Here is a 27203-nt window from a genome sequence, read left to right as displayed (position 1 = left end):
CCTGGGGACTAGCTTGGCTCTGCTGCCTGGGCCGGGAGTTAGGTGTCACCGTGCCAGCCCCTCCCTGCCTTCTTCTTGGCTGCAGAAACAAAGGCTCCCATTGAGCAGGCTGTGCTTGGGAAACACACAACAGCAGGTTCCCGGTTCCAGTTCAGAAGGGGCCATAGTCTTTGTTTGTGTCATTTGCTAAAAGATGGGCTGGAACAGGAGCAGCACTTTGATCCCAGGACAACAGCCCCTTCCCACCTGCTGGGCTTGGGGATGGGGAGGGAGGCTTGCATTTTCCTCCAGGATGTGGGGCCCTGAGGCTCTGTCCCTGCTTCAGCCCTGACCTTAAGACAGGGTCAAGAATGAGCATCTTGGCCAGGAGTCCATATCTAGGGACTGGGTATCAAATGAAGACTGTTGGTAGCCATGTAGCCTTGGACAAATCCCTGCAGCAACTGAGCTTCACCTGAAAAATGAGAGGATTGGCAGCTAGAATTTTTCCAAGGTCCCTCTCAGCTTGTTAACTCTGTGAATGCCAGGACACTCCTCTCATCCTCCATTCCTTTGCGCCTCCATGTTGGCGGGGTTGCTCTGGGGCTGCAGTATCCTCTGTCAAATGCATGGGATCTGCCTAGATAGAGAAACTCACACATTGCAACCCTACAGCCCTGGAAGTCAGGAAGTTGGGCCTCCTGAGCCTGTGTGTGAATGTGAGCATGAGAGCTCAGAGAAAGGAGAGGATTTAACCTTTACACTAAGCGATTAATCTGTGGCAATAATCCAGAAATGATAGGTTTTAGAGTAGAGCCAAGATTGCCAAATAAATGATCTCCAGGGGTTTCTTGGAATATGTACAAGTGTAACAGGAACCACATTCATTCATTCACTTATTTATTTATGTGTGCATGCAAACATTCATTCACTTTTCTCATTTACTGTGCATAAGCTGAGTACTAGTGTAATGGAGTGAAGAGAGATGACTTTGCACCACCCATCACAGGGGCATTTTATCGGAGGAAGATGCTGGAACAACACAGTTGCCATTAGCATAGCACTAACACATTCATATGTGTCATCCCAATTATTCTTCAAAACAACTCATCAGGGTACTTAGATGAGGAAAAAGAGGCTTGATGAAGTTAAATAAGTTGTCCAAGTCACACAGTGGTGGCAGATCCAGGATCCAAACCCAGGTCTGTTTTTCTTCCAGATCTCTGCTTCTCACTTGTCCCTGAGATAAAACTATTTCAAACTCTATTTTTCTCCCTAACCACATTTGAAGGAGTAAGAAAACCTCCTGGAGGAGGAGGCTGTGCTGAGACCAATTGTCATTCTCTCTTCAGGGCTGCTACTTGGTGATCTGCCCATAGGAGGGGCTCCTCAGCCCCTGAACTCAGCCAGACCTTCCTCGTAGTATAGTAAGTAGCCTGCAATGCTGTGAAGTTTTCAACACAGGACCTGGGTTCAGCAGAGGGAACAGAGGTTTCTCAATCGCCTGTACTATGTTCCGGGAGCCAGTGGTGTCTGGCAGGCCTGAGGGCGGGCTGCAGCCCCCAGCTTCATTTCAATTTCCACCTTTGCCACCGCCCTGCTGCGTGACCTTGGGCAAGCTGCTCAGCCCCTCTGGGCTATGGCTTTTCCATCTGTGCAGCAGGGAAGGGGATCGCTCTCCTGCTTGGCGAGGGGTCTGGCTAATAATGATCACGTGCCATTGTAACGCAGCCCACACTGGGAAGCCTTAGGATGGGGTGATTTCTTGATGCTCTGCAGAAAGCACGCTGAGAGCTCCTTGCCCAGCTTCCCAGATACTGCCGTTTGCTAATGAGGACCAACATATGTTGATGATTCCGGCGTCGGCACTCGCTCCTTGGCTGTCCGAGTTCCCAGAGCAAACTGGCTTCCTATTAGGCATTTATTCTTATTAATAGCAACAAATTGCAGCCCTCCGCAGCATCTGCTACTTTTCGTTTACAAGAAGCTTCTCAAATCATTGGTATTGGTAGCATTTTGTGACCAATTCTTTAAGGCAGAGCAGGACTGGATCCCCCTAATCTGAAAATGAATCGAATGAGGTATGAAAAATGGGAAAATGGGAAGATTTTGTTCAAGGTCACCCAGACACACAGATTAGATTACAGCTTGGAATCTCAGCCCCCCAAGCCTCATGCCCTGGGGCGGTTGCCTTTGCTATTCTAAATATCGTCGGCCTTGACCCCAGAGTTCCTGCCTAGAGGCAGGTAGGGACAGTGGTGGTAGCCAGGGCTGCTGCCCTTGACCCTGTGCCTCTGTCTGCCCTCAAGTGAGGCCCAGCTGGATTAGCCCCATGGCCCAAGCACCAGCAGGAGGAATTGCAAAGCTCAAGGCAAATCATTCCCAAGGAGTTTTTACTGCTGCCAAGTAAAAAAAAAATAATAATAATTTTCTGACACTGGGGCAGCCAGACGGTCAGTACAGGGGGTCTGAAGCACATTTATGCTTCTGGACAGCTGACCACATCTGGAGGGCTGCATTCTCTTTCCAGAGTCTTCTTCAGTACTTTGCTCAGGGGCTAGACCTTCCTGAGATCTGTAGACCTATGACCATAGAATTAAGAGAGCATGGCCAGCGTGAGAGGTACTGAGAAGGGCCATTTATCATGTTAGACCTGGCTTTAAAGAATTTCTGAACTTGTACCAGGTACATACACCCTCAATGTTTGCATGACCTATTTGAAGCACAGGGTGGTAAGAAGCTACCATACTGCAACCTTCCCCCTCCTCCATTTGACTGACCTCTCCCCTCTACCTTTCATGGGACCTTTGCATCCTGGCGTAACTTTCTGCCCAGCACCTGTGTATCAGCTAGCTATTGCCACAATAAAGCTTTGTAACAAACCAGCCCAAAACTCAGTTGCATACAATAGACATGAATCCTCACACTCATGGCTCTGCAAAGCAATTGTATGTCAGCTCCCTAAGCTCAACTCAGCTGGGCAGTTCTGCTTCAAGCTGCTGCATCAGCCAGGGTTGTCTCCTGGCTGTGGTTTGGGCTCAGGTCTCTCTCCGTGTGGGTTCATTTGGGGCCCAGGCTGAAGAGGAAACAGCTATTTCGGGAAGCTCTTCTCATGGCAATGACAGAAGCACAGAAGGCAAAGATGAGCACATAAGCACATCAGAAGCATTCATTTGCCTCGTGTTTCCTACTATTCATTGTCCAATCAAGTTCTGAGGCCATGCCCAAAGTCAAGAAGTGGGGAAGTACACGCCACTTCTCTATTCACCGTGAGGCCATAGGGGTGGAGACATAAAAGTCTTCTTTTTAGGGAGTGAATAATTGGGACTCATAATACAATCTGCCACAGCCTGGGACCAGCCTCCTGGCATCTGCCTTTCTTACCTGTTAGCCAGGTTCAGAACCTGCCACCTTTGAGCAAAGAGAATGGGAGTGACAGGGTTCCAGGCATGTGGAGTGACTTGAAATAAGCACAGCTTCTTGAGCCACTGCTCAGCCACAAATTGCAGCCCTGGCAGCGAGAGCCTTGGAGCCATCACAAGGAGATTCCACAAAACCTTTGTGTGGTCCCTGGCCAGCAGAAATAAAGCTTGGAAAGGCAGCCAGTGGTGACCAAAGGAAATGAAGGCTGGTGGAGATGCTTTGAGGAGCTCCCCAAGACCATGCCACCAAGACCCATGTGTATTACTGAGCTAAGAATTTGCCAGAAAAGGACTAACTTTTTTCAACTCTACTTCCTCTGCTCGGGGACAGTGGCAAGGAAGGACAGCATGAGGTACAGCACCAAATGCAGCATCTGCACAGCTTGACAGTTCCCCCAGCAGCCTCTTGGAGTTTCTTACTGGGTCATCTTGCTTCTTTTTTTCTTTCTTTTTTTGACAATTTTGAAGGAAATTGGGTCCTTAAGAAAACTTTTGGACATTTAAATTAATTCCAACCATCAGGCTCAGTGTAGCCATCATTGTATTAGCATCCAATTATAAGAGTAGAAATGGAGTAATAACTCACATTTTGACCAGAATGTCAAATGCTTAAACAAATTAGAGATACACACAGAGACTGCATGCTATATCTATGGAACATTTCTGAATGTAATCAGCAGAACAGCAGGCACCCTTCGGAAAGTGAGCAGCAACAGGCAGAGTGGGACCCTATTGCCAGAGGAAAGCATCTTTCGAAATATCAGGGAAACCAGGTGGGAGTTGGGCAGTGGGGGCTAGGACTCAGAAGCTGTAAAAATTCCTCCAGCTGCCATGGAAGACCCCCAGGCTCCCAGGTCCCCAAGCAATGGGCTCACCTCCTCAGCTGGAGAAACTTATGAAGACCAAGGCCATGACTTAAAATCTGATTTGGAACCCTTTGCTCTCTTCTTAGTCATTCATTGCCTTCCTATGCTAGGCCATTGTTTTGTAAATTTGTGGCCTTTGGAACTGGACAGGTTAGGAAGATGGTGATGATGATGATGATGATGATGATGATGATTGCTTGTACAACAGCAAATGATAATTCTATTTACAATTATTTAAAACCAGACCAAACTACATTATATTACATAAGGAAGCTTACCTTGGTGGCAAAAGGATAAAACCACCCAGATTCCCAGAAAGGTGATCTAGGGGGAAAGGAAGTGTAAATGGGGAAGGGCACACGGGTGATTTCTGGCCATAACTGTGAATGAAAAATACCAAAGGAGAGCTTGAGCAACAGCAGGAGGATTTTCTAAAATCAGGGGCCATTTGACCTCGTGTGAGTTATTTGAATTGGGAGCTCCTTGTCTAGGCCTTTTGGAATGGGTGAGAGGTAAGGAAAAGTTCGAGGAAGAACAAGGCTATGGCATTATTTTTCCAAATCAGGAAACAGGTATCCAGACCTTGAGAACGACAGAGCCAGTTATGTAATGATACATGATAGGAGACATTTATCCAAAACGCTTTATCCATTTGAGATTACATTGAAAAGAGTAGCGATGCCTATCTTTTGACTGAAAGATCTCAGAATATTTCACAAACATGATTGTATTAGTCTACCAGCAAAAGCTGTTCCCCTTTGACCCAAGGAGCTAAGCAGAGAACAGGTGTTTTCATATCATGCTGCCAAGCCAAAGATGAAATAATCTGTGAAGTCCACTCAAAAGGGTTATTTCAACTTTTTTATTGTAGTAAAATACACATAACAAAAATTCACAGCGTTAATTATTTCTAAGTGTGCATTTGTAAGTACACTCACATTGTGGTGCAAGCATCACCAGCCTCCATCTTCTGAACTTTTTCATCTGCCCAAACAGAAAGTCTTTGCCCATTAAAGAGTAACTCCTTATTCCTCCCTTCCCCAGTCCCTGGCAACCACCATCCTACTTTCTGTCACTATGAATCTGACTACTCTAGGCACTTCACATAAGCAGAATCATGCAGTATTTGTCCTTTTATGTCTGGCTTATTTCACTTAGCATCAAGTCCTCGAGGTTCATCCATGTTGTAGCATGTGTCAGAATTTCCTTCCTTTTTAAGGCTGAATAATATTCCGTTGTATGGATATACCACATACTGTTTGTCCATTCATCTGTTGATGGACATTTGGGTTGCTTCCATCTTTTGGCTATCATGAGTAATTCCACTATGAACCTGAGTGTGCAAATGTCTCTCTGAGATCCTGCTTTCGGTTGTTTTGCGTACCCAGAAGCAAAACTGCCAGATCATATAGTAATTCTGTTTAACTTTTTGAGGAACTGCTAAACTGCCTAATAGGTTTTTGCACAAAGCCAGGACAATGTCCCAAGACAATGTTGTGCAGACCCTACCCTAACCCTGTACCCAATCCTTCCCCCCAAGCACAGTTTACGCATACGTGGAGGTCCCCAGAGGTGATGGGGCTCCCATCTCTAGAAGCAGCGAAGGTGAAGTTGCAGCCACATCAATCAACACCTTTGCTAGAGTCTGGTGGCCAGGGGACAGACCTCAATATTCTGTGGTCTCTGAGACAATCTATCATTATGGTAGCTTAGGTCATGTCACCATCTGATTTGTTCTCCAAACAGAAGTCCCTCCCCTGCCCCTATTACTTTTTTCGCCTCTTCCTGTGGTCTGAATTCCCTCACTCAGTTAATTAGCATGCCTGGCACTGCAGCTTAAGACTTTAATCAGCGTGGGGTGGTTTTAATTAATCGTGTGGCTCTGCATCTGGAGTGGTTTGTGTTCCAGGGTCAAGAGAGGAGCTGGAGATGGGGGATGGGAGAGGCAGCTTTGTATGGTGTAAGGCTGTGAGTGGCAAGTCTAGGTGTTTGGGGAAAGAGAATCATAGAGGCAAGGTGGCTCAGAGGCCATCTGGCCACCTGTGCAACGTACTAGCAAGGTGTGGATGGTAACTGGGGACATGAGGGAATACATTTAGACTGAGCTAAATGGTTGGACTAAATCCAGTTTTCAAAAGTGATTTAAAGTATTAGAAAAACGTCTGATGCTTTGCAGAATTAACCATGGGGTAGAGAGTGAGGCAAAGCAGTGATAGAGATGGAGAGCTTTGCAGCCAGTCTGGGAGGCCTTGGCCATGCTGGAGACTATTGCCTGATGCTGGGGCCTGGGAGATTTCCCTGGTTCTGTCCTTCCTTGGGAAGGTCCTGGCAAGGTGAAGGAGGTGGCACCTAGCTCTCAAATAATGGTAACCTTTCTACTCGGACTGTCAGAATCCTGTTGGCTGAATGTCCACACTTTAAAAAGAGTGGAGTAAACCTAGATCAAGTTCAAAAGAAAGTCGTAAAAAATGGTTAAATCATAAATAGAAATATTCTGTGAGGAAAGACTAAAGGCAGTTGGGTTGTTTACCTTCAAGATGAGAAAGCTCTACATGCCTGGATGATTGTCTTCAAGAGAATGTTTTCTTGAAGGTGGACCCGGTGCCATTGTTATACATGTCCATGAAAACCAAACAAGTGAGATGAGGTTGACCCGAGAGACTTTGTCAGAGCATTAACAAGGAGCTTAGCATCCTAAGGATGCTAGGACTGAGAGGGAATTCAGAACGAACATGCCCAGTTCCTCATTTTTCAGATCATCAGAAAGAAGCCCAGGAGAGACTTGTCCAAGTTTACCCAGGAAACTGAGGGGCAGAGCTGTGGCTGGAACCCAGGGCTCATAATACCTGTGCAGGACTTGTGTCACTGTCTCACATGGACCCACCTACATGAAAAGCTAAGAAAAGCAGATAGCTGTTCCAGAAGCTAGTAAAGATAGTGAATAAGGCCTGGAAATGAGGTATCATCCGAAGTGTGGAGCAATGAATGGTTTAGGGGCAAATATCATAGTTCAAGGAGGAAATGACACTATCAAGGTACTAAAAAAGAAAAGTTCTCCCAGGTCTGTTGAACTCCTGACAGAGTTCCTGAGGCCTCAGAAGACTGTCAGAGGAGTTTTCTGGGATGTGGGGGAGAGGTAAGTGACAATACAAGGAGGATTGGGATATTAATAAAAAGGATAGCAGCAATCAATCATAGCCATCACTTATAAAGTGCCAGACCATTTACAAAACCATTGTGTCATCTGTGCTTTAGGAAACTGTGAATTGGGGTGGGGGTGGGGAGGGGGGGATTTTTATCTCCATGTTAAGCCAGAATTTGAACCTAGCTCTGAGGGCTCTTGCATTCTTTCCAACCCAACAAAAAATGACTCATGTTTAAAATCAAGAGGAGGGGCTTGACAATTCCAGGGTATGGACATTATTAAACATCAGTTTCAAATATTTTAAGAATCTGAATGCAAAGGTTTTTGAGAATTTCAGATTCACCAAGCAGCTGGCTCTTGAGTTGATGTGGAACATTCCGGAACCTGTGGCCACATTCCATCCAAGGTGGATTATAGAACTTGTCAATAGGAGAAACTGGGGAGGATGGTAATTAAGTTTAGAGCAAGAAAATGCTTTTGATTGAGCAAGGCATGATTTTCTGTTTAAGCCCATGTGAAATATGGAGTGCTAGACGAGCAGCTGGAACATATGAAAACATTATTGTGTACTTATGGTTCCCAACTTTCACCATTTATGGCCCCTTTTATTATTTTTTCCCTCTGTGCATTATGTTTTGAAAGATTCTGTCTACTAAACAAACTGTATTTATTAAGTAATAACATATTTCCTATTTTAATATGAGACGTACATCACTGAGTATGAATAAAAAACATAAAACAGCAACAGTTCAATTTCCATTAGGCTTTGGGAAATATTGAAAATAGCGTGTAGACCTCATTACCACTCATGAATTCCTAGGAGTCCAGGTACTTTGGGTTAGGAGCCACTATTTATATGCTTACATGACTAGCATGTCTATGCTCACTTAAGGAGTAGGAAGAGAAATTAAAGACGCAACAGAAAGAGGGCAAATTCTTGGCTGGTGTGGAGCCAGTGTGGGTAATTTGCAAGGAACTAATTGTTAAGGTTAATTAGTAGGATAGGAAGGTCGTATGTAGGCAGACTCCAGGCACGGCCCATGCAGATTACATGAGCAGTAATAAAAGAAAAGATAAAATTCCAAATGTGCAAAAAAGACATCTGAGAAGGTGGAGGAAGGGCCACCAAGGTCAAGGTCACTGCCATCAGAATGGGAGAGGGAGGCTAAAAGGTTGCTTGAAAGAAGTGAAAATGCAGTGTGGTCATTAAGAATGCTCAGTGTGTACTTTGGAGAACAAAAAGATGCTTAAAGGGAATAAGAAAGTTAAGGGAAAATAGATCATGTGGGATTTGGAATTAATTATTAATTAATTCCAAAAGAGAGTTAGAGACTAATTGAGAAGCTCTGGTGCCAGTTTGCCTGTGTGTGAGTTACAAGTAGCCCCTGCCAAGCGGACATCATTTTACAGAGGCACATGCCCCATAAAACAGCAGGGGAAACACTGCCTCTGCATTTGCTCATGTAACAGAGAGGGTTCAGCCAGGTCAGCACAGTTTATAGTTTTCTGTGCCTGTTGTCTGATGGCGAGAAATTAAAAAGGACGGCCACATCAAATGCTCTTAGCTCAAGCTGAAACATCAGGTAGGATTCTCCATTGAGATAAAAAGGTATCCCAAATGGAAAAGGATGATGTAAAATTGAAAAAAAAAAACTTTTTGTAAAGAAAAAACTGGCAAAATGGAGAATAAAGACCAAGGCTATAAAAAGAAAATAAAAACTCCGTTTGATCCAGTGTATCATTATTAAATACCTACTATGTAGCAGGTGCTGGCAAGTTATGTAAAGAGACACCAAGGCAAAGCTACAGTGGAGAACAAAGAAATTCAAAAGATATTTAAGAGCATGTAGGAAATGGAAGCATTTGGGCTAAGCAAAAATGTCATGTGGAACATTTTACATTAGCAGGCGGCTGGTGAAAGCTAATATAAAGTTTTGGGTTGGAGAGGAAGCCTCTAGTCATGAAAAGAGTGTGGGTAGGAGGAGAAATAGCAGCAGATGCTCTTTGAAAGCACCATAGTGAAAGCTTTTAGAGCCAGTTGGCCAACATTATGAGAAAGAAAGAGCGGGCAAGTAACAGCTACAGAGTGAGCTTATGATATCTTGGTAAATGGCAAGGAGGAAGAGAAAGAGAAGGGTCTTGGTCTCAGGCTAAATGCTCTCTGGAGCAGCAAAAATGATGAAACTTGAAGGAGGGCTGGAAAGAAGGGGAAACACTACAGAAAGAGAGAAACCATGAGAGAGTGAGAATGACCATTTGCACTTGTTACATTGATAGGAAACAAATACATGATGAATTGGCCGTTTGTAGAGATATTTGGTGGTTTCAGAGGTAGAAAACTTGAAATGAACACTGTGTAAATATCTTTTCTGACAACTTAGTGTGGACTGTATGGAGTCTATTCTGGAGACTGCTAAGAAAATAATATGGCTGCTTGTCTCCCTGGATGCATATGTGGCCACCTTCTCAAACATAATCACTCAAAGTCCCTTCCCACACTGGGCTCCAAGCACCTTCATGCTCTCGCAACATTTCAGGTGATACACTTGATATTTAGAGCAACATCTCATCTGGTACGCTACTGGGTGTTGCAAAATCTTGACCACCTTCTCCCTGTCCTGCTGTCCTAGCTCACCAGAGTCCCTGTGGAGTCCTGTGGTCAGTATCAGAGCTGCGGCGAGTGCCTTGGCTCGGGCGACCCGCACTGTGGCTGGTGTGTGCTGCACAACATGTGAGTACCGTGGGGAGGCTGCCTCCTGCCTCCCACTTCCTCCTGGTAATTCCCTTCCTCCGCTTCTCTGTCATCACTGCCCTTCCCTTTGATCTGTCTTTTCTCCTCATCTGTTCTTGCTCTTCCTTCCTTGCATCCTTTCCAAATGTTATCTCCCTTCCTTTGTTCTTTCTGACTTCTCTTTAAATTTGCCAAATTCCCTTAAGAAATATATGGCAGTGGTGGCATGGGAATGATGACGGGTCAGGATATAGTTGTCATGCTGGGCAATCACACACTGGAGGGCTGGAGGAAGCAGGATTCCTGGACTTTCCTGACTGTGGCTTACTGGGCTGGAGACTGACTTTCCAGGACTGAACACCAGGAAAAAGGCATTGGATATTTTTTCTCCAGCTTCATACTGGCCCCGAAATCATGAACAAGATATATGCTGTCCCTTTAGTGATTCCACATCTCCTTAACATCTCCTTCAACATCTCCATAGGATTTTCTGGTTTGGGTCTGCAGTTAAAGTGTGTAGCACCTGAGGACCCTCCCACTGCTGTCAGACACCCATCAGCTGGCTGTGAGTGCACTTGGGCTGGGGTCACTGGGCCAGTAAAGCCCGGCCTGAGTGCTGGCCTCTTGCCAACATGGCTCCTTTTGTGTGTCTCTATTTTATTATGTAGAAGACGGAAGAAGGCAATGGCATTATAGTGGAGGTAAACAGTAAATAAACCAAAGGGCAAGAATAGGGCTCAGACAACCAGAAAGCTGAAGGCTTTTCTTTGGGGATCCGAAGACCCTTGCCGTGATTACCTGGAGAAGCCAACAATGGTTGGACCTCACTCTGATGAAATTTGGTTCCAGTCAGCTATTGTTGTTTCTGGCCAACACTTGAAATGTGCCACTTTGTGAGCTGGATCCAAACATTATAAATTAGGAAGAAAAACTTTAGTCTTCCTACTAAGAACCTGAACTACATGTGATCAATGACATTTACCAATAATTTTCAAGTATAAGAAGGTGGGGTATGATCTTGTCTTCTCCCCTCCCCTTTGCAAAGAGTGCCTCTAAAAGTTGGAAACACCCTCTTAAACTCGAATACATCTCTGGGTGGCAGTCTCAGGCATAATGAGTCCTTGATTTCCTTAGGGGAAGGTCTGAAATCCCTCAGGTAGGTTATAGTGGAAAAAAGTCAAGAACCACTGAGCTACACTGAAGTATACCTAACTCAGTCTACGGCCGTGCCACCCTGAATGTGCCTGGTCTTGTCTGAAATATACATAACTCAGACAGATCAGAAACTATGCACTCAAGTGTATAGAAAGGTTGCATGCTAACAGAGCAGGGGAGCCTAGGAGTGGCCAGCATAGAAGAGGATGGCAGAGGTTGCATTCAGAATGCAGATTAGCTCAGATCAGGCCAGAATTGTTCCCTGAATGATACCTTGCCAGGCAGACAGGGCGCAGTTTTCTTTGTGTCACCCAGTGAGGCCTCTGAGGAAGGGACTGTTTTCTAAACTCATTGCCTTACTTGGGGGCCTTGACTACCCTGTTTCCTGCTTGGCTGAGGATAGCTCTGCAATCCTGGCATGGGGCTTTCCTACCTGGCATAATTCAAAGGCAATCAGAAAATCTGGTCCCTCCCTGACACTCCATGTCCAGTGGCAATTTCCATGTCAGCTTTGGTCTCTGCCCACAATGCTGTGCCAGCCCCACACAACACGGAGCCCTGTGAACAGAGGGGCTCCAAGGCTTGGAGAAGGCACAAGAGAGGCTGTGAGGACCCCCACCTCCCACCCCCAAGGCTGCAAGGTAAGCAGACATGAGAGGAGGAGGCACAAGACAGTACTTCCTGTATGGCCTCAGTTTCCCCTTCTGTAGCATCATACCTGCCTCCTGTCAAGTGGAAGAAAACAGGGGTGGATGGAGGCCAAGGTGAAGTCTGGGCAGTTCATGAAGGGGGCCCTCAGCCTGCACGGGGAAGCCAGCTGCTCCTGTCTCAGCATGGCATAAAAACAGCCATGGACATGAATTTTGGGCGCCTGCCCCCAAGTCCAGACTCCTCATCCCAGCTCCTCCTCTGTGAATTGGACATGGTGATGCCTGTCTCCCCTGCCTCACTGAGTCACTGGTGAATCAAATGAGATGGTATGAGGACCAATGCCTGGTGGGATGTGGATCACTAGGAAATGTAGTGTGGGGTGGGGCAGGAATGTTGACAAGGCTGGGGAAGGACTGTGAGCTCATGGGTGCCCCACCTCTTTTGACTCTGTTGATCCCTGGTGATTTTCCAGATGGCTCTACTGTAACTGCATGCTTCTCTTCCTGGGGGGTTCCCAGCCTTTGTCTAAGTGGCAGGTACTCCTGCTAGATCCTCCTCATCCCTTTAGTCTGGCACCATGTTTGGTTCTAACACGTGTATACCTTATTCGTGTTTCCATGGAGCATCAGCCCTTGTTAAGCACAGGCTCTCAGAAGGCAGGGGCTGTGCAAGTGTTGTTCTCTTTGTGGTCATCATTGTCTGCTGCTGCTGCTGCTGCTGCTGCTGCTGCTGTTGCTGGCACCTCATTGCTCAAGGAGCCACAGTGGAGCCAGCAAGTTGAAGCACTGGGGGACACTGGGAGGATTACTGGAGTGGAAATCAGTGGACTCGAGTTCACATGCCTTGGAAACTTGTTGTGGGGCTTTAAGCAAGTGCAGTCAGTTCTCATTGCACATGGTAGATATGTTCCATAAAGTCGCTGGAACACAGTTAGTGAATACCAAGCCATTGCTCCTAGGAGAAATACAGGGTTAGGTTCCTGGGAGCCTCTGGTCACATTTTCATCAACAAATCCATCTATAACCTTGTTTTATGTGTGTTTCTGTTTAAAGACATTTTACTTAATATATATAATTGATTCATTAAGCTTGACCTCACTGCCAACAGTACTACAACACATACCTGAACAAGGCTTATGCAACACAGCTATTTTCTCCATAAGGCACACCACGGCCTTCTTGCACTCAGGATCACTAGACAGACCTTCAGCACTACATTCGGGGACTATTTTAAGCAGCAAAATCACCTGCAAAATTAGACAAATATGGCACAAAATAGGGCTTGAAGAGGACACTTGTTCATAGAGCGAGAGCTAAAACAAGAAGCTGAGGCTGCCTTGTCCCACCTCAGCTGGGAGTGTGTGTGCCAGATCACTCAAATTTTTCACTGCCCTGTACGTGTCCACGGGTACCGATTTTTTGTCACAAATAAACGTTAGCAGTTAGTTGAATTTGCAAATAGATTCCACGATAACTCCGTATGTCAGAAACTTGGCATCCTTGTTTCAAAGAGGGAGAACAGTACCTTCTCACAGTGGTGGCAGGAGGATAAAAAGAGGTGACTGATATAGGATGTTACAGAATTCCAAGATGCTCTGCCAGGGCAAGGTGCTGTCATTCGTAACCTTGAGCCTCCTGGTTATGTCCATGACCTGAGGAAGGTGGACACAGGTATAAGAGTTGTGCCAATGTATCTGGTAAAGCCCAACTCTTCCAGGAGGACAAAGCTCAAGAGCCCCCATAGGCCAAGGCTGCCTGCCCACTGAGACACTCAGTAAATCCATCCTTCCTCCCTCTCGGAGTTATGACCAAGGAGAGCTCCCTGGCAACTATAAGAAGGTGGGGGTAAAATATTGTCTTCCCCCACTCCCTTGCGAAGAGTGCCTCTAAAAGCTAAAAATACCCTCTTAAACTCGAATACATCCTTGCTACAAGAGCAGGCACCCTCCCCATCTCTGAGTGGCAGTCTCAGGCATGAGTCCTTGAGTTCCTTAAGGGAAAGTCTGAAATCCTGCAGGTATGGATTTCTGAGGTCCGAAATCCAGGTTCTGAAATCTGGTCCTGGATAACTAGAGTAGGTCCCTGGATTTCTAAGATATTTTTAATAAAGGTACAATTTTAAATTTAGATGGAATGAGATGCACAGATCTTAAGTGTACAGCTTGAAAGCTTTGACAAAGGCAAACACCCTTGTAATCCACATGTCTATCAAGGTATAGAACACTTTCTTTGTCCAGAGAGCTCTCTCCTTCTTCCCAGCGGGCCTTTCTTCCCTAGTTCCTCAGGTTCAGGTCAAAGCCAGATATTGCTCCTCCTGATCTGCCCTCCCTTTCACTTTTCATGAGAGCAAACTGGATGTCCATGGCTTGGAGAGACACATGAGGAAGTGGGCTCAGCAGGAGAGAAAGGAGAAGGCTGGGGGCTGGCAGTTCAGTGCAGGAGGTTGATGGCAGCCAGAGAGAGCCTACGGATGCTTGCTCTGAAGGGCATCCATTTTCTAGGAAGGGAGACAGGTGGCAAGAGTGGGAGGTTTAACTGCTTCCAGGGAGTGCTGTGTCCACACTCACAAATTTGTCCGTAGATCTCTCAGACCTGCCCTTCTGCCTCTGTGCCCAGCAGTGTGCCAGGCTCAGTGATATGAAGGTGACTCTGTTAGGTCATCTCTGCCCTAAAGCTTTTGGGGAACCAGGACTTGGATTCACGGTGGGAGTTTACTAGAATCAATGCATTTGTTAGGCCCCCACCATGGGCAAGGCCCTGTGCCAAGTGACTCGGTTGCTTGCTAAGTGGCCTCAGCAAGCCTGATCTTCACTCACGAAGACCAGGACGGCAGGAAAAGGGTTCCTTGAGGTGTCAAGAGAAGTCCATTTTCTCAGTCACTTTTGCCAACTTTCCCCATGGTTGGAGGGAGTGAGGTGGTGGTAGCATTGTGGAAGAGAAAGGCAGCAGATGGGTGTATGAGAGACAGAGACAGACAGAGACAGCAAGAGAGGAAGAAGGAAAAGGCAGAGAGAGGGGTTGAGAGTCAGCACATGTGACTGAGCAGTGCAAGGGCAGGGCCTCTGTAAACAGGTGGCTCATGTGGCCAAATGGACTGTTTGTAGCAGCAAGGTCACAGGTGGGTTGCACAAAACATGCTTAAGAAAGGTTCGTGTAATTTAAATCCTCTCTCCTGTTACTCTTAATTGTCATGAAGCACTCGCCTGCCAACCCGGTAGCACACAGGGTCACTCAGTCACTCTCTTTTGCAGCCCCTGACCCTGGCCTACAGGCTTGCCCATCTCTGATGGCAATGACAACTTCAGCAGTGCTAAGTATTGAGGTGGCCCTGAGTTTTGAGCCTTTATTCCTTGTTCCTGAGCTGACCCATTCTGACTTGGGTGAAGGCAAAGGAAAGCGTACAAGCCCACTCTGCCTTCGCCCTATCACAGCTATCTCCTGTCCTAGGCCAGAAACATTTTCTCCAGTGACCAGGCTTGGCAGGTCCCCAGCCCCCTCTCCATCTTCCCCTCCCATGGCTTCGTGCCCAGGCAAAGAAGCCTGTCTCAGTCTCAGCAGGTAATGGGATCCTGCCCGGCAGACCCAGCCGCATCGATTGGCCCAGACGTTACCTTTCTTAAGAAAAGTCATCAGCATCACTCCTGGGAGGCTCATGTAACCCAAGACATCACAGGGGAAGGATAAGATCAGCTTTTATAAAGTCTCCCTTTCACCCCCTCGCGACCCTGCCTCTTCCCAGATTTCTTCTGTTGGAAGAATGCCCTCCTCCGGATAGGTTGGCAGGGGTTACTTTTCAAGAGTCACTCCTATTCTTTTCTATATGGTTTCTTCCAAGATGGCGAGAGTGGAAAGACAAGAAAGACACTGCTTTTCAGAGCAGAAAAGATGAGTTACAACTTAGTTACAACTGAGGACCTGTCTAAGAACAGACCCAGTCTGGGTTTAGTTTCTTCAGCTCTAATTTTGTAGCCACGCTATGAAAATTAAGGTAGGGGACCTGCATGAAGCCCCTTGCTGGGCCTACAGTGCAGCAGGTCCTCATGCCTGAAGTGGCCCAAATGGCCACGACTGTGGGAGCAGAGGCTGGAGTTGGACCCCACTGCCTCCTCCTGGTCCCCCTCCCCTTCCATTCCTCTCCTCCCCAGGACTGGTGCTGGAGCCAGCCCACTGTTGGGAAGTCTTCCTCCCCTTGGAAGGCTTCAACCAGCCATGCCAATGTCCACTTAATGACACACAAGCTGATTGCAAAATGCAAGCCCTGCCTTGCTTCACTCAGGCATATCCCACAGCCTTGCTATCTCATTTTTTAAACCTATATTCAAGGGCTACTTAACACTAATCTGCTAGGTCACTGATCTCTCCTAGGGCTGCTTGCACAAGGCCTACACACTCATGAGGAATGGTTGGTGTCTACTTCCACCCAGCAAACTCCTTGCAGTCTGTGCAAGGAGGTTTTCCTTGACTCTTTGCCAAAAAGCTATCAGCCTCTGATCCAAGGGAATGAGTCCCAGACTAGATTAGATACTAGTACATTGGACTTTTCCTCTCCATGGCTTAGCAAAGACACAGTATGACTTAAGGAAATGGGCCTTTTCTTTTTTAACCCTGCCCCCCGCCCCCCCGCCAAGTCCCCAATACACATACGCACACACACACACACACAAAACACATGCTTCATGACCAGAGAATGCTAAGTCAAAAATGCCATCTTCCCATATAAATTAGAAAAGCCCTGTGGTCTGCTCAAGCTCTCAATGTCCCTCCCAGTCTAATGACTTGGATCCCTGTGGACAACCTGAGGAGCTGGCCTACCTCTGAGGCTTCACTCCAGACATACACACCCATATTCCAGCATTCACACACTTCATTCAATCACGCTGCACTGGGCCACATAGGATGGAGCAGCCCAGCCTGCACGGAGCAAAGTGCTCCCCTGCACCAAGCCTGCTGGACTTGGTGACATTAATGGACATGAAGACACCAGGCTGTTGGATAAAGTATAGTGTAAAGCTGATGAGAATCAACTGGAGTCATTGTTGGAATGTGTCTCAGGTAATAGGCAGCGTTCTCCTTGTTACTGACTGGATTAGAAAGAGAATGGATTCGCCTGTGATGATGCCTTTGCTGTCTCCTCCTCCTTTTTCCCTTCTCTTGCCTTTCCCTCCCTCTCCCTCCCTCCACTCCTGCTCTGCTCCACATCTGTTCTTTCCTAACCTCTCCTCAACCTTAGTAGAAAATTAATAGGCCCTAATAGAGCTAGCCACTGATGAAGAAAAGAGAAAGACAAGCCCACTTCACTTTCTCTTTTGGCAACTGCTACGTGTAATTTTGTTTGGTTTGGGATCATCTGGAAAAAAATGAACATTTCCAGGTCCTTTTTGCCTCTTATCTAAGGTTTTCTTCAATAGATTGTTCATTCAAAGAAAGCATGGCTACCAAGGTCAGAATCCAGTCAGGGACCCAGGGCAGAACATGGCTTCTCAATGCAGGCTGCAAGCCCAGTATCTGAGCTGATTATGGTGGGACAGGATGCCTTGGTTGCTATACAAGCCCAGAAAGGTTCTTGGGTCTCCACTCAACCCCTGAACCTGCTGGTTTCTGCTAAGTCCTATGCCCTCCTTCTGTAGGGGAGGCATGGATAAATCTGATTCAGCTGCTTCTTAGGTTAATTTTGGATCTTTAGAGATGGCAAAGGACCATGGGCCCAGTTGCCAGCAACTGATGGCAGAGGGAAAATTACAGTAGAAGCTTGGGCTTCCTATCTTGGGATTCATCCTAAGTATTTACACGGCACAACCCAAATACTTCAACTTCCGTGAGACCATGGTGTCAGTCATTGTATCCTAGAATTGTAACATTGAAAGGACTCACCTGATCTACCCCTACATTTAAGAAACCTCTTACACACCCACCTGCCTAGGAAGGATCCTGTACTAGCTACTCCACTTCCTCCAAGCCACACACATGCATCTATCCATTACTGTGGTCATTCTCAAGGAGGACAAGGGTAATGAATTAGGAATTCTAGTCTCTTCCCTTGTCAGGGTCCCCAGATGTGATGACAATGACCAAAGCTTCCAATAATCTCCTAGTTGAGTAGGCATTCTAAATTATCTTAACTTTTCTGTTAGGTCCACTGGGGAAGGCCCTCACCCTTACCCCCTTTCTTTTTCAATATTCTCAATTCTAAGCACAGATGGTGCACCTTAAGTATAGGTCATGGCAAATGTGAAATGTTAAGAACTGGGAATCATCTGCAGGGAGAAGTAAGGAGCAAGTTCTGATGTCTAAGCCTGGTAAACACATGCTAGAGAGCCCAGGGAGATGGATCAGCAACAGCCCCTCCAAGCTTGGAGGCTCACTCAGGCTGGACTCACAGATAGCCCTGTTTCCAAATTGAAATTTGTTCGCCTGGCCAGTGGCACCGGGAGTTAATATTTCTATCGCTGTATTTGGGAATTAATTTCTAGAGGACTTAATCACCACCTCTCTCCCTCTCTCTCACCCCCTTCCTTCCTTTATTCCTCTCCCTTCTAATTTTCCACTTGGCTGGGAATTCTCCAGCAGTGAAAGTTCAGGCTTAGAGGAGGGTGGAGGTAGCTGCTTCATTAGAGAGGATAATCTCATTGGAACCACTGGCTTGAATAATAACCCCTTCCAGGGGCCCTAGGGCCTTTCTCCCCAAGGGCTTTTTGCACCTTTGATCTGAGGCTGGAGAAGATGAAATGCAGAGAAGTGGAATGAGGAAGAGAGGTCAGAAGAGGTTAGCAGGGAGGGACTCCAGCTCTGGGGGTCTGGTGTATTCTCTTGGGGTCGGCTTCCTGCTGGCCATCTGAAGGTTTGTATTTGGGGCGGGGCTGACACTGGCATGCAGAGAAGAATGTCAGAAAACTCCAAGTCACACAGCATATGCACTGTCTGAATCCGTATCAGCTCCAGTTTTCCTACCTGGGAAATGGATGAAGCAGGGGATTCTTTATGTCAAGGGGCCCGTACAGTGGAGCTGAGGGACATGCTTTAGGAGTACCTGAAGCCTCTTGGAAGGAAACATCTAAGCCACTACCCCTGCCTCTCAGGTCATGAATTAACACTTTTCTCTGGTTCCCAGCTCTAGTCTGGGCTGTGCGAATTGCAGTCCTAGAAAAGCAGACCATTCCCTTGACAGACCCCAGAAGAAACCAGCAGGAATTCATGCCTCCCCTTCCATTATCCTATCACATTTAAGGTCAATTGTCTGTGCTTTTGGACATTTGTAGCCTCCACCCTCATGAGTCCTGGAAGATAGTAGAAATGTCAAAACATCCCTGGCTCTAACCTTACACTTGACTTTCCACTAAGATAGCTGAGTTCTCAATACCCTTTGACAGCTAGTAAGAAAACAGAGCTATGATCCAGACCATTCTTTCACTCTTTTCTCCCTCCTGGCCTCTGGGCCGTCCTTCTCCTTTATTAAGAGGAAAACTGCTGCAGCCCTGCCTTTTTTTTGTCTTTGATCTGCCCCAAGGGCCAGTCATGGAGATCTGTGGTTCTGGGCTGGGCATGGTGGCTAACGCCTGGGCATGGTGGCTAACTCCTGTAATCCCCGCACTCTAGGAGGCTGAGATGAGTGGATTGCTTTAGCTCAGGAGTTTGAGACTAGCCTGGGCAACATGGTGAAACCCTGTCTGTACCAAAAAAATACAAGTTAGTTGGCCATGGTGGTGTGTGCCTGTAGTCCCAGCTACTTGGGAGGCTGAGGTGGGAGGATGGCTTGAGCCCAGGAGGTGGAGGTTGCAAACAGCTGAGATTATGCCACTGCCTTCCAGCCTGGGCTACAGAGCCAGACCCTGTCTCAAAAAATAAAAATAAAAAACACTCATTCTAAAAATAAATAAGATAAAATAAAATAAAATAAAATAAATCTGGTTCTGCATCAGCTACAGTTTGGAGAGGTCAGATGAGGATGTCAGAGAAAGGATAAGATGATAATACTAGCTAATATTTATGAGGGCTTACTATGAGCTACATCCTATCCTTAATGCTTTACTCTTATAATCTCACTTAATCCTCATAATAACCTTATTAGGTAGGTACTGTTTTGTCCCCATTGTATAGATGAGAAAGCTGAGGCACCAAGATGTTAAGTAATTTGCCCAAGATTATACAGTTAAATGTGATGTTTAAATTGTAAATTACAGGTGGCTTCCCTATAAAACCTAAAATTGGGGGAAGGTGATGAGTAGTTCCTTTGGGGCTTTCAGGAGCAGTGGCAAGATGCAACCACATGAACTTTGGAAGCAGCAAGCAATGCACGTAGAACTTGTCCTGAGATCCCCCAAGCAAACACCTGTGTGCTACCTCTCCCTCCCTACCCCTGGAAGAGAGATGGAGTCCTGTCTTTTCTATCTGAATCTCTATTTGGTAACTCCAGGTGATGTTTGGCCTGGAAACAGCTCTGCTTTTCCCTCTCTTCATAATTTAATCAAAGACATTTTTCAGACCTACTGATTGCTCTTAGAAATAGGAACTTCAAAGTTGGGGAGTCAGTGAATAATTTAAGCCCGTACCAGCTCTCTGGGTCTGCTGTTAATGGGAGTAATAACACTGTTAATAGCGATGTCAGTGCAGACACGCTGGAAAAGTCCATAACATTAGCTTAATGGCTGAAGGTAATGGAGTCCTCGCAGAGGAGCTGGCCTGGTAAATTAACTTCCAAGTCTTTTAGGCAGACACTCTTGTTGCCATCGGTCAGCTGGAGCAGCAAGGAAGTGCCACGGGGGTGACCACACTCATGCCTGATCCTTCACTCCTGGGAGGGGGTTCCCTAGAAGCACCCTGGAGAATTTATCTTCATCCAACAAGTTGCAATAACACTCAAAGTGCTTCCCAGTGCCAGGCAAAAATAGTGATTAGCCTAGACAAAAAGACTGAGGGGAAAATGTTTGAATTGCCCTAAGGACATGAAGGGGGCATCAGGATGGTGAGCAGAACCAGCTTAGTCTGCAGCAAGGGGTCTGCCCCTCACTCCTCAGTCTGGAAGCTTCAGGAGATAGAGCTCTGTAGTGGAGCACAGGCTGCAGGGTGCATCTGTGTCCCAACACATCCTGACAAGGTGGGGTTTGTCACAGCATTGTTATGAGACTTAAACGCTAGACAATGTAAACCCCGTATCATGTGCCTATTAATAAGTGCTTGTACCTCGCAGCCATGAATGTACTGTTCAGGGTTGTTTTTTACTTTTGCATTGCACATCCATCTACTCTGAAGTCCTGTGTTCTGTCCCTGTGTCCCTCCATTTATCCCATCCTTAGAGGGACAGCTTTAGCCCATGGCCTTCATTGATTTCTCCTTCATTTGCTAGATTCTCCTCTCAGGCTTTCCACCCAGGCTGTCCCTCTTGCTGTGGCCAAAGGTTGGGAGGAAAAACCCCCATAGCTTTCCCTAAGCCTGAGTTACCCCAAGAGCAGCTCAAGGTGTCCAGGTACCCCCTTCCCTCATCTCCTTGCCCCACACCACACCTGTCTGCTTCCTGAGACAGTCAGTTGTTCTCTCCCCAAGGCTCCCTCCCCATGTAGATTCCCTATCCCTGGCTGTTCTGTGTCCTAATAAACTCCTTGCCCGGGGCTTCCTCCTGCCCTGCAACGGCTCCTGACATCTTCCTTCCTCTGTAAAATCTTTTCTCTTTAATCAAAAGAGATCAGCAACTCTGGAGCGATTTCCCTGCTGTCTCATCTTCTCTCATCTTGTCCCTTCTGAGGACCCTGCTTGCCCCCACCCCACAACAGAATCTGTAGTCCAGAGTTTCCAAATCATGACCACTTGGTGAAGCCCCATGTCCACAAAGTTCACTTGACTTGGATTAAATACTGTTCCCTGAAATTCAGATGCCTCCGTGCAGTGACCTCAAGTGATGCCTGCATTCGGGAGAGTTCCATGTTTTTTACATGCATCTTTCACAAACCTTCATCACCTAGGACTGCAAGATCCCAGGTCACACTGGACGTGGTCCACCTGTGACACCATATGCTTTGCACAGCACAGAGCACTGAGGAGTAACAGCAAACCTTAGAGCCAGGATTCTGATCCAGAGCAAGCTTTTAACTATAGTTCTTAGCTCCTTTGATCCTTCCTTCCCTCTCTCCCACCTGCCTACATGAGGAGATTCCAAAATAAATCGAACATAGCTGCTTTTTTTGAGAAGCTCCTACTTGGTAGGAGAGGGCTGCACTTAGCCCAATAATTGTCATATAATCTAAGAAATTCCAGACTTATTAAAGTAGGAGACTCCAAGGTGCTATGAGATCGTAGGAGGAAGCTCTTCACTTTGCCTAGGGTGGGCAGAAGAGATTGCAGGTGCATCTTGAGCCATGGCTGGAAGAAAAAGTAGGACCTGGACAGGTGGAGAAGTGAGGAGAGGGAAGTCCAGCAGAAGAACTGGCATGTTCAAAGGCAAGGAGGTATATTTTCTATATGAAGAAAACAAATCTCTGGTTGCCTAAGGAGGAGAAGAGAATGGCAAGGGCTAAGGATGTGCAGAGAGGGTGAATAGACAGAACCGTGCAACACCTTATATGAGTTTGGAGAGGATGAGGGGACTTAGGATGACTCTCAAGTTTCTGCCTTTGGCAAGAGATGATTGGAATTGCCATCTTCTCTAAATATGGGAATGATGGAGGAGGACCAGGCTTGAGGAAGGACACAAAAAAGTTAGCTCTGGGCGCATTGAGTTTGGACACATCCTGGGAGCTGCTGGAAATGCCTGACCTCAGCATCCGCCCCTCCCTGGACCAAGCGGCCATCTCCTGAGTAACTCAAGGGTATGTCCTTCCCAGTTGCACCCGGAAGGAGCGGTGTGAGCGGTCCAAGGAGCCCCGCAGGTTTGCCTCGGAGATGAAGCAGTGTGTCCGGCTGACGGTCCATCCCAACAATATCTCCGTCTCTCAGTACAACGTGCTGGTAAGGGTCATGGGGGTTGGGGTGGGGTCCAGGGATGCAAGGAAAACTCTCCCCTCACTAAAAAGTGCCTCAGCCCAAGGCCCCTCTGGAGGACTGGGCCAAGCCTGGCCAGAAGAAGCAGCTCGAGAGAAGGGTGCAGGATATCAAAGAATTAAGCGTCCATGGGGGGATGCAAGAAGGAGACAGGGACAGGACTATTGGGGAAGAAGCTCTATTCATAAAGAGTGGAAAGACAGGGAGCATCATCACCAAAAATGATCAAAGGGTGACAAAGAATGACAAAGGGTGTTGGGAATGATATCTTTAACTATAAAATGGGAAAGATGCATGTGCAGAGACAGAAAGGGGCACAGGTGACTTCCAAGTTCTAGCACTGGGCACTTGGTGGTTGGTGTTTCTATTTTTCCAAAATTGGGCCTAATGGAAGAGGTGCTCCATCAGCCACGCCTCAGTCCTGATCAAAAAATGGCACCATGCAAATCCCCTAAGCATTCTTGTTTCCAGGGACCAAATCCATTTCCATCTTAATGAGGTTTCTTTTGTCTCTTTGCATCTCACCACGGCCTCTGTGCCACTCTCCTAATAACCTGAGTCTCTTCTCCGTGTTAATATTGCCTCTTGCTTGTCTTTGCTTTCCCTGTGATCTCTCTCACTCTCCCACTTTCTTTTTTTATTCCATACGTGTCCTTTTCTCATTTCACCCTCCTCCTTCTCTCCCCCTGCCTGGCTGTTCACAGCTGGTCCTGGAGACGTACAATGTCCCGGAGCTGTCAGCTGGCGTCAACTGCACCTTTGAGGACCTGTCAGAGATGGATGGGCTGGTGGTGGGCAATCAGATCCAGTGCTACTCCCCTGCAGCCAAGGAGGTGCCCCGGATCATCACAGAGAATGGTGAGCATCCCGGAGGCACAGCTGAGTGGCACTTCTTCCTCCTGGCTAGATGAGAAGAACTCAGGACAGATGTGGGGGGATTGAAGGAACCTTCAGGCAGGAGAGGGTCAGAGGAAGGGGCATGGGTTGGTGGGTGTGTTATGGGAAGAGGGGGATGAAATCTCCTTCCACTGCCCTTGGCATTGACTATTACAGCCCTTCTGTCTCAGCCCCAGGTTAGTCCCCAAGAGTCACCCTCATCCTGGGCAAGGAGCAGCTGCAGCGAGGGTGGGGACGGGCAGGCCAGGACAGCAGCAGAACCTGTGGTTAAGTTCAGCCTGCTCCACTGGCTTGGCGGGTCAGTGGAGGAGGCCACTGAACAGGAGCAGGGGTGCTCACACGGCCGGTCTCTGACCCTGGACAACTGCATCCCCAACTCTGCCTCCCCAGAGCTGCATGTTGTTGGGGGCAAGCTGCCCTGGGAAAGACAGGAGTGGGCAGAGGATCCATGCTGGTGAGGGACAGGCCCAGCCTGGGCAGATTGATTCCATGTTGTCCCTCCCATTTGGGCTTGTCACATTTGTTCGGAGCTGATTGATTAATGAGGCTCTCAGGGAAGGCAAAGAATAAGGCTTGAAGTGGGGGCCTAGGGTCAGGGCTGTGAATTAAACATGGGCTGCAGCTCCTCCCTGGCGCCAGCTGAGGATTCCAGGGTCTCCCGCCCTGGTGGAGCCCTGAGCCCCCCAGAGGGAGGTGGTGTCAGAACAGGGGCTCTCTTTACAGAGACAGGGAATGAGCTCATGCATACACACACATACATGCAAAATCTCTTGTGCAGTTTGTGGCTGCATTCCTAGAAGTCTACATATGTGTTTCTCCTGGTTATGAATCAATTTTCTGAGCCTAGACAGGACATCATGCATGCAAATGCACATTTGAATCCCTGGCAGTGTGCATCTGTGTGTGTACACGTGGAAGAGGGGAAGTGATACGGTGGGCAGGGAGAATAGACGAGAACTGCCCTCTGCAGCTGCTCTCAGGGTTGTCCTGGGACTGGGTCTGCTGAGTCAGAGCCCTGTTAAGCCAACAGCACCCTGGGGAGCAGGCTCCCTTTTCCAGCATGTGTCACTGGTCAGGGAGTCCCTGGCTTGGGGCCTCAGCATTCCCCGACCCCTCAGCCATCTCTCCTTGTAGGGGACCACCATGTTGTACAGCTTCAGCTCAAATCAAAGGAGACCGGCATGACCTTCGCCAGCACCAGCTTTGTCTTCTACAATTGCAGTGTCCACAATTCGTAAGTGGCCCCAGCCTTACCCACTTCCTGTTCCTGGGGTCAAGTTTCATCCAAAGATCAGAAAACCCCATCATTATTCCCAGGGAGTCACCATTTAGAAGCCCCAGAGGAGGCTTCCTTCACTCCCTCTCCTCTGGTACCCACAGGGTTAATGGAAAGAGACTAGAAGAGCAGAGAGTGAGAACTTATGGAGTGGGGCTTTCCGCATCCCTAGCGCATACATCTTCCCTGACATCAATCCTTCTAACTCAATTCCATCTCCACCATCTGTTGTGGGGTGGTGCATCCCACATGAAGAACAGAGAGCAAACTCCATGGGCAGAGGAGGGATCTGAGGAGGGAGAGAAGCCCCAGTGTGTGTCCAGGATTGGGGCGAGTGGTCTAACCACTCAATCACATGCTCAGCTCTCCACAGGCTGCCCAGGCTGAGTGAGGACAGGCTGGTAAGGGCCAGAGGGAGGCAGAAAGGTATGGGATGGGTGGACTCTGGCTCAGGGGTCAGGAAGCCTGACTCCGGCTCCAGCTTCGTTTGACTTAAGTATCCAACTTCCAATGGCAGGTGGGGAGGGCAGAGGCTCTGGCTCTGTAGCCGGACCAGCTGGGAAGCTCAACCCTTCTGTGCCCCAGTGTCCTCTATCAACAGGGAAATCATAGTGCTCCTTCCAAGGGCGTCACACAAATATTTACCAACTGACGTGGCAGGAGCACTGTCCCATCCGAGCAGTCATTGGCTGGCACCCTGTGCTGGCTGCTAGCCCTGAATATCAGCTCTGCCTACGCCGCAGGACAGCCACAAGGGGTAAAAGGGCCACGCTAAGGAGAAGCATTTAGAGCCATGTCTGGCCCAGTGTTTAGACACCACATGTGTTCTTGCTATTATTATATTATCTTTTCTTTATCAAATGATGGGGTTGGACCAGGTTGTAAATGGGCCAGCCTTTTTTTCTTCTCACCATAGAAATCTTAAACTGAAAGTAGGTGTGGATGCCCAATATACAGAATAGATGGAAGCAGGAGCTCCTCTGATTAAAGGTTGGGGGGCCTGGAACCCCTCTCCCTAGGAGCCCCAGAAAACTACACATTCTCCAGAGGAACTCCATGGCATCCCCAGAGTTCCACAGAGCAAACCGTGGGACCTGACCTCAAAAAACCCTGCTTGCTTTAACATACTCCTGTTTTGCTCTCCATGCATGATAGGTAGCCAACATGACCAGAGACACTTTGGGGATCTAGGCTGGTGGAATTTTAGGGTCTATTGATCTGCTTATGGCAGCTGTGAGTCTAAAGCTTAGCTCTCTTTGGGGCCCCAAGTAAGAAGGCATCTAGCCCTTCCAGCCAAAAATGACTTGCTCTAGCCCTGGGACTCTCCTCTTGCCTCTTGCGGCAGAGCTGTCCCTATCTTTAACACTCAGTGGCCTAATCCCTCCCTCCTCTCTTTCCCCTCTGGGGAAGCAGAGTAAATAGGTGAAATCATGTGTGAGGCTTTCATTAAGCCCATAAAATGATTTTAAGCATCTCCTATGTGCAAGGGAATGTGTTGCTCATTAGATACAGTGGAGTCAAAAATCAATGCAACATAAAGACTCAATCCTTACCCTCCAGGAGTTGATGGCCTGTGGACTAGTAGAGGAGCTGGACAGGTAATTGTGAGATATGACACAAGATGGTCAGGACTGTCCCAGAGATGTCAGCCAAGAGATTCATGGGAGAAGGGCCCAGGGTGACCAGCTCTTCCTTGGTCAAGTAGGTAGTCAGGTGGAGGAAAGAAGAAATGGTGCTCTGGAGGGAGGGATGGCTTGTGGGGAGAGTGTGGCCTATTCGTGGCCAAAGCAACAAACCTGTGTTGGGGGCAGTGGCCATCTACACCATGAAGGGCATAGCCTGTATGGAGAGGCATTTGAGTTGGGCTTTTAAGGAATCAGGAGCTCTTATAAAATTGTCTTGGTTTCCTGGGGTAAAGGGGAAAGGTGGGGTTGCCAACCGTGTAGGAGCCATCGTAGTGAGACAGCAGCCTCAGTCACTTCCTCCTGAGGCAAGGTGCAGGTGGCTTCTCTGCAGCAGAGACCCAGAGTCAATTTGCATACAAACCTAATCTTTTGTTTGCCCCAACTCTCAGGTCTCTCTACACAAGCCCTCTGCTCCAGACCTTATCATTC

The 27203-nt window shown here is 47.6% G+C and overlaps 1 protein-coding gene across 3 annotated transcripts in view; it reads left to right on the top strand.

Annotated features, from left to right (window-relative positions):
• Positions 1–27203, top strand: part of PLXNA4 (plexin A4) — a 527428-nt gene that overhangs the window by 399642 nt on the left and 100583 nt on the right. For all 3 annotated transcript variants that reach the window (XM_058426822.1, XM_032761769.2, XM_058426826.1), the window contains exons 5-8: positions 10043–10143; positions 22760–22883; positions 23621–23774; positions 24948–25047. In XM_058426822.1, the coding sequence (XP_058282805.1) occupies positions 10043–10143; positions 22760–22883; positions 23621–23774; positions 24948–25047 (479 nt within the window). The remainder of the gene's footprint in view (positions 1–10042; positions 10144–22759; positions 22884–23620; positions 23775–24947; positions 25048–27203) is intronic.

The sequence above is a fragment of the Hylobates moloch genome, unplaced genomic scaffold (assembly GCF_009828535.3).
Source record: "Hylobates moloch isolate HMO894 unplaced genomic scaffold, HMol_V3 SCAFFOLD_1, whole genome shotgun sequence".
Lineage (NCBI taxonomy): Eukaryota > Metazoa > Chordata > Mammalia > Primates > Hylobatidae > Hylobates > Hylobates moloch.
Note: the sequence above shows the minus strand (reverse complement) of the source record. Positions and strands in the feature narration are given on the sequence as shown.